Here is a 12,304-nt window from a genome sequence, read left to right on the forward strand (position 1 = left end):
TAGTGAATTACTTTTGGACTTTACTGTGACAGTCATTCTATGCCAGCATCGTCCTACAAAGAATAATGAGATGGATAATAGATTAATCTGTTCAATTCTGTGATAGAGGGAGGAATGTTTGACCAGAACATCGGAAAATTGTCTGCACTAAATCGAAGAGGGCTTTATTGTCCAACTGAAGGGGAAGACTGGACTTTGATTTAACATCTCATCAGAAGGCTAGCATTGTCGGAATAAAGAAAATGATATTCATTTCTCCCAGTAGGGCTCCTAACAATGTAAAGGTTGTTATGCCAGAATTGGCATTGTCATGGGTAAAGGACAACTCCCCTTAATTAAGATTGTGGATAGAAAGGTCACTTACCATTGTAGATAGTGATAGTTTTATTTTTGTTTCCAACTGATCAAAGCAGCCAGTACCAGTAATGACTGATTAATAAAGGTTATCCTTTTGCTTCCAGCAATGATGCTGTTCTCAAAAAGGCTTGCAGCATTACTTCCTGTCTCTGCAGGAAATACTTTCTGTACTGGACAATGTTCTGCACAGTGTGATGTCAGACTTTGAGGATTTAAAGAAAATAAACTACATCCATTTTTTTAAAATTGAAAAATGTCAAATGCTATAGCCTGGAAATTACTCAGTGATATCAACACAATTCTACAATTAGAATCATAGGTTACAGCATGGAAGGAGGCCATTCGGCCCATCGAGTCCGTGACTACTCTATGCGAGAGCAATCCAGCTAGTCCCACTCCCCCGCCCTATCCATGTAGCCCTGCAAGTTTTTTCCTTTCATGTACTTATCCAGTTACCTTTTGAAGGCCAAGATTGAATCTGCCTCCACCACCACTCTGGCAGTGCATTCCAGATCTGAACCATTTAAAAAAAAAAGTTTTTCCTCATGTCACCTTTGGTTTTTTGGCCATCACCTTAAATCTATGTCCTCTGGTTCTTGACCCTTCTGCCAATGGGAACAGTTTATCTCTATCTACTATCAAATTACTATTTATACATATTACTACAAACTAATTCTATCAAATTCTCTCTGCTATTTTAATGCAGGTCTTAATCCATTGCTTTGCATAAAGAAAATATATTTCTACAGCATTGCAATGCATCATAGAGACAAAATTCAGACACTCATCCCACTTAAAAAAGCTAAAGCTGGTGGATGTTTTCCCTGAATTGTTGTGCTTCCATTGTACACAAACACCCTAGTGATATTTACTCACTACAGCTGGTGTGGTGCAGTCGTAGCTTATCACATCGGATGTGCGGCATCATGAAGTTATGAGGCAGACAAGGATCGAAAATTGGACACTGTTAAGCCCCCTGGTGGTCACTACGATGTGGCATCGGTGGGAGGCCTGAGAGCAGGTCACCTGTCTGTCCTCCCAGCCACAGGTGGCAAAGTCCAGAAAGGAGAAAGATGGGGGAAGCAGGGAGGGGTTTGGATGGTAACTACTCCCTAACAAATCTTTTGAAGGAAATGGCTACTGCAGACTTTTAACACAAGACTTTCAGTCTACCACAGAACATGATGCAACAGGACCATGACACAATTGCATCATTCTCTGTGAGGAAAAATAGTCAACTTTAGACATGAAAATTATAAGTTGTACCAGCAAACATTGACAGTTCCATCTCTGCTCAGCTGGACACAAACACAATGAACTGCAGTGGTTAGTGACGTTTAACATTCTCCAATTCTATGCCCAGGGTTCAGTTATGTTTTAAATATAGGCCTTTATTCTCAGTGGGCAATTAATGCAGCAGTTTATTTAGGAAGATAAATTGTCATGGGGCAAGTATGTTTGGTTTTTTAAGTTTTACTCTAAAATGAAAATTAATTGCTGAACTACTTGGTGAATTTGTGAATAGATATTAACTTTTTTTAAAAAAAGACATGCACTGCATATTCAAAACACAGTGACATAATTGTAACAATTAGAGAAGAAAAGGCTAAGGGGAACACTTTCAATATGCAATATGTGTTATTTAGAAAAAAAAAATTATGAATGCATCTGTTAAGCAGTAACTTCAATTTAACTAATTTTCCCTCCTTTGGAGACTGACAATTCTGGACTTTGTCCGTACCTGGAACTGTTCTGAAGGTGTATACTATAGGTTGGCCACACATCCTGGAGTATCAAGTTGACACTTGAGACAGTCCAAGGGGCTGAAATTGAGTTGCCCAAGCTGAGAAATTTCAGTACTGGTTAGGTAGTGTTGTACACTCAACTAGTTCTTTTAATGGTTCAACCCCCTTGACCAGTCCAAAGTGCTTACTTACAAAGTGCTGCATTAGTACAAGGAGCCACACCAAGTCATGAGCAGAGGCCCAACATAACGTACATCAAAGCAGCAATGGGGGTGCGAGAAAGGAAAGAGAAATTGATCACAAAACTGAAGGTACCTAGGAAAATGTTTTTCTATTTCAAATAATACAGGTGGGGGGATACTTTTATACTGAAAGTCTTCTCCTAGGCTTTACTTTGTTTAAAGAATGACCTTAAGACATTTAGGTGACCCAGTATATTGATACTTTCTTATTTTGCCCCAGAATGGTAATAGACCTATTTTTAGACCCAAGATGAGGAAATTGCAGGGCAAGTCTACCTATACCATTTTTGCACACCCCCTTATGGGTCAGTTACAGAATAGCAGAGACAGATGCGTTATTATCCATTTTGAATTAGGAAAGGTACATCTAATGATGAAAAGAACAAGAGGTGAGGAATCAAAAATTCCGAAGTGGGAGCGTGGGGTTGAAATTGAAATAAAGAGCCCTTTAAGCTATCAGCCATTTGAAGCACATCTAACAGTATCTGCCCCACCCCCACCCCCACCCCCACCCCCACCCAACCGCCCTCAAATGCATACCCACCATTAATGAGGACAGAACAAGAACTTTACATCTCAAGAATCGAACTGTGTACCATGTAATATACAGTACTGACATACTACAGACAAGAGAACTAAAATATTACTGCTGCTCCTTTAGGAAAGGCCCAACAGTTGTTTTTATGTGTCAGGTTGTGTGTGTTCAGTTATCTGTATCCAGATTTAAAATCATGTGTTTCCAGTCTGCAAATTTCAGATCAGAGTAATGTACAACCACTGATTTGCGGTGTTTTTTTTGCAATTTAACCTTGAGTTTTAAGGTTTTTCACACCCATCATTCTCAAGTAATATTAAGCCAAGCCACATCTGGATTTGGAGCAGCCTTTAGAAAAATAAAGCAGTTCATCAGTTTTTATATTGATTAAAAAGGAAAACAAAACCCTGATTACCAGTTGTTTCTACATAGAGATTGCAATGGTTTCAGCCTTACCTTAATAACAGAAGCTCCTGCTCGGGAAAGGGGACTGTGCATTTGGGCTGCCACTGCCATGTTAGCTATGGTGCTGAGGTGACTCATCTGGCTCATTGCCATGGTAACCGATGCAGGAGGTAGGCTGACAGGGATGAGGGGGTGGGGCATCATCATGAATGGCAACTCTAGTCCTTGTTAAAAAAGAAACAGAAAAAAAAGTTTGTATGCATTAATGTTTTTTCTGCTTGAATGTGACCTGTTTTCATTTGTTACATTTCTGCTACTATGGTCCATCATTATATCTCAGATTTAACACTTTGTGGTTATTTTAAAGTGAAAGAAACAAGCGTATAACCAGTATTTGACAGAAATATCAGGGCATGTTTTAATGTTCCACAGTTGTAGCATAACTATTGACTCAATTATACCTTGTTTTGAGTGGTTGAATTCTGACTGGTATATCAATAATGGAGGTTCCTGTTGATCAACCATCAATGATTCCTTAATAACTGACTACCCCCATAGCAGATATTTCTCTTCCTCCACCCGCTCATGAGGTATACACTCTATACTGATCTGGAATATACATTTTGTTGATTTTATTTTTCATGTCTAGTCCCTAATGAATAAACATTTTTGTGCAAGGACTTTCGCAGAGAACATGTGAGTAAATGCATCAATTCGGGTGTCACCCTCACAGCAGACATAACTAATATTACCAATGAAGATGATGTCACAAGAAATGATAGCAAAACAACTTCATACAAATAACAGTTATGATCGAATAGTAATCATGGGTGACAGCTTATCCTGTACCAGGGCTGATCTCAGCAATAAAGTTTGGAATCTCCTCCTTTAGTGCACCTGCTTTTCTTTAATTCTCGGGCATAATGTAAGCTTCTAACTCAGTCATTGTAATGTGTTAAGGAAGACCTTAAGTTGGGGCTAGGTTAGAAAAAAGGGAAAAGATCTCTCATGATTGCTCTGTAAAAGGACTAAATATACCAACAATGTTGGTTAGTGAATGTGCTCTATGGGGGTTGATTAATAACACTGGTGATGATCATCATCTTGATTTTCTCCTGCACAAAAATAGACATTTTCCAGCATCTATAGAGGCACCCTTCAAATATAGTTTTCCAGTCTCATGTATTACAGAGTTGAAAGACTACCAACCACAGGTTTATGTACTTTATAAGCCATTTAAATTCCAGAACTGCCTCCAATGGATAATATAATGCCATTTTCGTTGTTGCTGAATCTGCCCCATTTCTAATGTATGATGGATTTGGAAACGGTGACCAACACGGTCTGAATTTTGAAACATAATTTTATTGGAACTACAAGTGCGCAGTTCGCGTAAAATTTACCAGTACACTCAGATCTGCCCCGATGTTGGGGGAATGTCTGATACAAGTCAACAATACTGAAAGTACTGGTCCAAGAAATGATAGCAAAACAACTTCATACAAATAACAGTTATGACTGAATAGTAATCATAGGTGGCAGCTTATCCTGTACCAGGGCTGATCTCAGCAATAAAGTAGTTAGACATAAAATTGTGAGCCAAACCTTGGTATCATGGCTGGGCACTGTTTATTTTTGACCAGCAACCTATAGTAGTCAGAGGCACTGGAGTATACCTCCTTAAAAGGGAGCTTTGGAGCCTCCAACAGTACATGTTATATATTTTGCCATCGGAGGCAACCTACAGCAACTGGCATTTACATAACACCCTTGATCATAGAAATACGTGCTAGGGCACTTCACAGAAGCGTAATCAGACAAAAACCAATAATATTGGTGATTAAAGAGCTATTTATAAATAAAATATGTTCTTTTATAAATAAAAATCTATCTCTGCCACCAGTTTTCCAAGCATTTCTCTAACTATGATGGTAACCGAGGGAAAATTACCAATGTTAACTATTCTTAACTTGATATTTTTTTAATTTTTGAGTTCCAGTAACACAAAAACACAAGTCTTCAAAGTAATATTGCAAAGTTTTGTGTGATTGCTGGAGAGCTGAGCTCAGCAAAGCTCCCTAGGCAAACTTGAGCACATCCTTGAACTCTTCACCATGTGTGTATATAGCATTATATGTGTCCTGCATACTAGATAAAATGTTCCAGTTTTCTTTTATCTGGAACTATATGTCGAGGAGAATCAGCTTCTGTTGCTGTGATATAAATCATGGTAGCAGAGATATGAGGATGATATTAGGACATATTGGTTTGGGAGCAGTGATAATTTTTATTCTGTCACTCATTTTTGGGAGAATGGACACTAAAATCACCCTCTTGGCACTCAGTCACCTAATGTTCACCTGTGGACTGAGATACTCCATGATAACTCTCACATGAGCCAACTAATGGGTGACTTATCTAAACATGTGTGGTTCATAAAGAATGGTCAAGAATGCAGCAAATAGCTCACAAGAACTTGATTTCTGGAGATCTGAATTATCATCCAGAAAAACACAATTTTCTGAAATTAGACTTGATTGTTTCCACCAGTCAGATGGCATTAAAATCGACCCTAATAGTCTTCATTTGACGGAAGTTGGCATCTCTGATTTTGCATCTCAGCTGGGTACAGGAACTATATAAATGATACAGATTTTTTATATATAAAGTGGGCATATCTGACAAAGTACACGCCTGGCTGAAACACATTCCATGGGCCATGATGCACTTTGTGTGCTGTACATATGCTCACTGGATGCTGAAACTGCAATAAAAAAGCCTGCTTTATGGTGTTTGTAATGCAACAAAGAATGATCCACGAGATTAATGTAAGTTGCTTGGATAAGCTTAATTATTGAAGATGTGTCGCCTTTTTGTTTTAGTTTTGATAAGTTACAACCTGTGACAAAATAGGAAGATTTTATTTTTTTAAATTTCTGACAGTTTTCAAACAACTAGAAATAAAATGGAGGCTATCTTCCCTTGATTTCAAAATGAAGGCCCGGATTCTAAAGTACAGAAATTCCAGCAGCACAATTGTGAACCTCCACCCACTACTTTGCTCCCACCATGGCCCCATTCCAAGGACATGGTCATTAACCTAGTGGGAGAGGGAGCCCACACATGTAGCAGCATAACTGCGGCACCTACCCAGCGAAGGAATCAGAATTTCACAGTGGCATCCAAGGGCAGGAACTGCAGGTCTGGTTGGGCCAAACAAAACAGATAAATCTTCATTCTCTTATGATCCAATGCCGGCATGCCCAGAATCGAAAGGTAATCCCTCTGGGGTCGATTACGATTCAATTCCTGCTTCATGGGGCCTACATGCAGCCCAGAACAGCATCTACACCTGCTCCAAACACCCTCTTAGCACTCAATCACTTAACCAGCATGAGCTATCCATCAATTTGTTGCAGGGCCATTGTGGAGATCAAGTTTAAACTCAAGCCTGAACTGAGACAATCACCACAGACAGATAGATGCAGGAGTAAATAGCCAATGGAAGACTTATTTCAGCATGTAGGTACTGCTAATCCTATTGGAGACATATCCGGTGGGATTCCTGGAGCAGCCTAAGTAGCCTAGCAATGTTTGGGTGCTCCCAAACATTGCCAGGGGCAGGCAGAAAAAGAACCTTTTGCCTCCCCCTGTCGATTAAAATCGGCTGTGGCTTCGTGAACAGAGCACAAATCCAGCGGATTCGGGTTCCATCACTAATTCTGTTGCCTCCAATTCTATTACATTCCATGCCAAGAAGTGGAAATTCTGTGCTTAATTGTCTATGGGACAAGGCCAGGTCAGTTGATCTGGAAATTGGTTAAGATACAGGGGCTTGGTTCTGGTGATTAAACTGTATATGGTAAAGCAGGTGTACAGAAAGCAGATGATGTATGAGCACCTACTCATCAGACTTCTATGTAACTGTCTCAACCATTTAATCATGAGGGGTGATTGGCAGATCTGCCTTCAGAGGCCTATTGAACTGAATGATTACTGAAAAAATCTCTTTAGAGTTTAGTTCTGGAAGGAAATATGAACTTATCCATGCACAACATTACAATTGGAAGGTCAACAAGACAAAAATGTTGAGGAAAAGTCTGAACTATAAAACCAACGTTAGCCAAATCAGTAGCTGTAACAGGCCAGGTCAGCAAGCAACATATGGATAACTTAACATGTCTTCATAACATGTCTTCATTCTTTTCAACTCTTCTAAATTAGTTCATGTAGGACCAATCTTGATGCAACATTTTTTGCAAGCCTGTCATTAATCTCCTTTTCGCAATTTGTGGGCAGAACCTTTGTCCTCTCTTTACCAAACCGATTTAGATCAGTTAGTGAGAATCACAGCCATCGATAACAAAGGCTCCCTTACAACAAGCTCACAAGGAATTCCCTGGCCTGCTCAACTGTAATTTTAAATTTTCCAACAGCAGCATGGTGAAGGTAACCTTAAGCAATATAAACAGTCTTTCTGTATGGTCTTTGTACGGTTCCTATTCAATACAGCAGAAGCTCAGTAACATGGAAATAAATACATTCTGCAATTCATGGTTACATTCTCAAATAACAGAAGAGACTAGATTCAACCTTCTGTTCCACTATAACATCCAGCATAGATATATATCACACCTGTATATGGCATGTATAAATCACATTAATGTTAAATTGCACTAGTATGCAAGTCATTTATCTATGATTAGAATGTTTACAAATAGGCATCAAATAGTGGTTTAATGTACCAGATTGTACTGATGATGTGATGAGTTGTTTGGAGTTCCCAAGGAGACCCATGGGTGTTATACTAATTGCTGCTAAGAATGAGGATCCCCGTGTTCATGACTGGCTTTAAATCCTCCCATCCCAGCAGGCCAGGGAATTCCATGTGAGCTTGCTGTAAGGGAGCCTTTGTTATCGACGGCTGTGATTCTCACTAAAGGGTTAGCTACTGGGTTAATTCTCTGATTGGCAGTCATGCTTAAGACAAGAGATGAACTGAGCTACGTGATGCCAATATAGCAGTTATGGCCTTAGTATGGGATCAATGTAAACACCATACTGTAAAGTAGAGGAGAACCACACAAACTGGGCCTTATACATGAGTTCATTCTTTTTTTTGTCCCAATTTTTCTCAATTACCTTTAAGGGATTACCTTTAAATTCTGGGCCTGCTAGCTTTGGATCCCAACCTTGCCCAAGTGGCTATTCTTTACCAACCACTGTCTATTGACCTTCTGAAATTTGAAGTTGACTTTTTACTTCTTTCGATACATTATGAATTTTTATCTATGTAGATGAGTTATTTTGGCAGTCATCCAACACTCTCTCTCTCTGTGTCTTTGTGTCTCTCTCTCTCTCTGAGTGGGCAAAGCGGGTGTGTGACAAGATTGTGTTGACCAGACGATGTGGCATGGCTGACTACATGCTGTTACCGTGTGGTAGTGGGTGACTGGAGTTTCTCTTTGTCCCACAAAGATTCACTTCCACCTGAAGTGCATGAACAAATGGATCATAAATTAGGTAATTAAACATAACTGGAGAACATTTACTTCCTCGTCTTGGCAGACTAAGCAATTCAGTTCACGAGTACAGTTGATACAAAGTGTGGCTATGAAAGATGGAGAATGTAAGGTATCATAACATATCCTGTTTATAGTGTTGTATAATCAGCAATGACTCTTAACTGATAGCAATTCATGTACTTGCAGTTCAAATTGGCAACATAAGACCTACAGCAAGTATACTTTAAATGGGTTTAGTCACGTGTCTGAAATTTCAGGTAGCTTTTGTCAAGTTTATTTACAATATCTGAGACTTCAGATATCAAATGGTTCTTTAAGTATTAAACTGATATTTCATCAGTTGACAAAATGACACTTTATGTAAGATTTTGTAGTGATTTCATTAGCCACTCATAGTAATCTCTAATTTAGGAGCTGACATAAGAATAGTAAAAGTACTTGGGAAGCTGTTTCTGTGTATGCTTCAAATATTTTTTTTAAATAAAGCTGAACTTTTTTGAAGATGAGATGAGCATATTTTTGTCGTTTTGTGAAAAGAAGGTAATTATGAGTGTGCCTTATATGCATGTTATGTGGCTCGGTGTCAAATTTTCTGTGTTAAAGCTCCTGTGAAATGCCTTGGGACATTTTACTATGTTAAAGGTGCTATATAAATGCAAGATTTTGTTCCTGGCAATCTATTAAGGTACCATTTTCTCACTAGTGAAAAAAATACTCAAAACAGGATCAGATAATACCACCAATACGTCTATCTCTCTCATATAAATTCACAATTACCACCATCACTACAACTGTGTTCTTCTTTACGATACATTTTCAACAAATGCCATTGCACAAATTTACTTGATGGGCTGTGAGATGCACATTTTCTGAATTAACAGCAATTCATTTAAACAGGATGCAGCCTTTGACACATGCCACTGTATCTTGCGGCCAATGCATTGGTACAGTGCTATAAGGCTAGCAAGGTGCTCTGCATTCTGATCACAAGCTCCCCCCTCCATACAGACCATTGCAATAGGCAAGTGGTTTATGTTAGCCTTCTGAAAAGTCAAGTATGGTTAAAAAATTGGGATAAAAACTGAGTTTCTTTGGGGTCTCATTTGTGATCATATTAGAGGTTTCAATTTTATCCATTCTCCAAAAACTCCAGAATGTAAAATATTCGCACCTTTTTCAAAATCTTGTTTCCAATATTGCATATTAAATATTTACAGTAAAGCATACTGGCATTGGTAAATAATAGAAAATATCCAAAAGAAACTTGGTCATTACAAAGTAAAATAATTTAAATGGCATTACTATATCCATTACATCCACATTGTTGGGCACTGTGTGACATCTAGTTTAATATTCAAGATTTTTCTATTATTAATATTCTTTACGATAGTCTAGATACATAAATATACAGGATCAAAGAAATGTATGCTACAAAGTGAAATAATTTGTATAAAATGCTCCAACTCAAATTTTGATTTTGCAATCTTCTGCTTCCAATTATTTAAGTGTTGTTAAAGTAATATATCCATTCAGTTGTTTGAACACAATGTACTGTTGATGCTCAGTGGAGTAGTCATGTTGGAAATTAATATTTTTATTGCATACTGGTGCATCGTATTTAAAATGAGAACACATTAAATTGGTAATAGAGAAATCTTAAAATCAATGTGCATGAGATTGCTCATTATGCAGAGAGAGATCTGTGGGTAAACAAGCAGGTGGTGTTTTTCATTACAGATTTGAAGACTGATTATTTTTGATGATAATATGAATTAAATTTCTTCTCTATAGAGTTCTGACTATTACATAAGGGAACATTCTTAATAGACAGAGAATGCCTACAGCAACACTAATGGCTTTGGTAAATACCTGAGGCAAATGTGCTGTCACCTTGACATCCATAATTCACTGGATGCTTGCAGAGAGATACTTGTCCTGGTGTATTAATTATAACCTTCTGACCTTAAAGAAACAATGGACTGTCTTTCATTGTGGGTTAACATTTGCACTAAGTCTGAAACCAAGTTATCTTTATGTCAGACTTGTACCATAGTGTGAAATCAGTATTGTATGAGTGTTTCTCCGAGGTATACAAAAAGGTAAATCCAGAATGTTTTGTCGGGTAACGTTGAGGGACTAGCAAAGATTAGATTTAAACTAGCAAAAGGCAAGTTTAGGACTCATGTCAGAAAGTTCTTTTTCACACAGTGATTTAATACTTGGAATGGACTTATAGGTAGAATAATGGAGGCAAAATCACTGGAATCATTTACGAAACAATTGGATGTTTAATTGGTGGAACTGTAGGGCCTTTCTGGATTGGATAATCTAGTTTGGATAGAATGGCCTCCTCATCCATATCTATCTTGTCATCTTGTGTGATATGAAAGCTCTGTAATGCTGCAATTTGTACCTGCTCTGGCTCAACAAAGCCATCCTTTTGTTCTGTATACTTGGAAGACATGGATGTAAACACTAGCCAATAAGAAACTTGTTCCTCTAAGTATCATGTTTTTGATATGCTGGTCCCTTGTTCCCTTGATAAGACCAAAGATCATGTTTTATATTAATAAATCTTGTGTGATAATTTGAAATCTAAGTATTGAGTTCAAAGCTTCTAAGTCCAGATGCTAAGGTCCTTGCCAATGCTGTGGCCACTAACAAAATCAATAAAATCATTTATTTATTTTGAGGTATGCTTTCATTCAGGTTGTATTTAGCACAAAATGTGGCTTACACCACTAATCATTTTGACTGTTCTTCAAAATGACTGAATATGAACAGTATGAAGCTCTATGTATTTCTTGGGGTGTGGTTATAATGAATTGGATGTAAATCAATTTTCACTGTGCACTGACATGAAAGTGGGATATAACTCGAGAGTTAGATCCTAATCTGGCTCGTGAGTGCACTATAGCCAAATGATGTGAGATCTCCACCAGGAAATGATCTCTCACGGTTTTAACTTTGCCCTAGCTACAGCATAACTTCATCCTTAATTTGTGTTGGTTCCAGGAAAAGAAAATGGAGGCAAACACTTCATCACACAGCTGCTGTTGCCCTCAGGAACATCTATCAAAATGCTTTGAACCTCAGCAGAAGGCCAATAGTAGGAAATCAAAAGCAACGTTTCAACAGCTTTTACATACGGGTAAGTATTTATAAAAGATTTTCACTATATGATAAAGTCAAACTAGCAATGGGTTTTAATAAGTGACATGTATGATACCTAGCTTGGTATTATTAACACTACAAGATTTGCTGGATTAGAATATCAAGTTCAATATCACAAAATGGTCTATAAGAAAACATATTACAAATGTTTAGAAGCAAATTTGTTGAACAAACCAGTGCAACTAAACCAAATTAAGGAGAATGTGCTTTTGAAAACAATACCTCTGATGAAAGGAAACCAGTTTATTCTTTGCTTATGTTCTATAGGTCTTTGTACTTAAAGCCTTGAACTTCTTCAGTATCTACTAATTAAAACATCAT

General features: G+C 37.9%; 1 protein-coding gene across 5 annotated transcripts in view; it reads right to left on the reverse strand.

Moving 5' to 3' along the window:
* Positions 1-12,304, reverse strand: part of dacha (dachshund a) — a 312,302-nt gene that overhangs the window by 88,256 nt on the left and 211,742 nt on the right. For all 5 annotated transcript variants that reach the window (XM_067996893.1, XM_067996890.1, XM_067996894.1 and 2 more), the window contains one exon: positions 3,336-3,508. In XM_067996893.1, coding sequence (XP_067852994.1) covers positions 3,336-3,508 — 173 coding nt within the window. The remainder of the gene's footprint in view (positions 1-3,335; positions 3,509-12,304) is intronic.

Source organism: Heptranchias perlo, chromosome 15 (assembly GCF_035084215.1).
Source record: "Heptranchias perlo isolate sHepPer1 chromosome 15, sHepPer1.hap1, whole genome shotgun sequence".
NCBI classification, from domain to species: Eukaryota; Metazoa; Chordata; class Chondrichthyes; order Hexanchiformes; family Hexanchidae; genus Heptranchias; species Heptranchias perlo.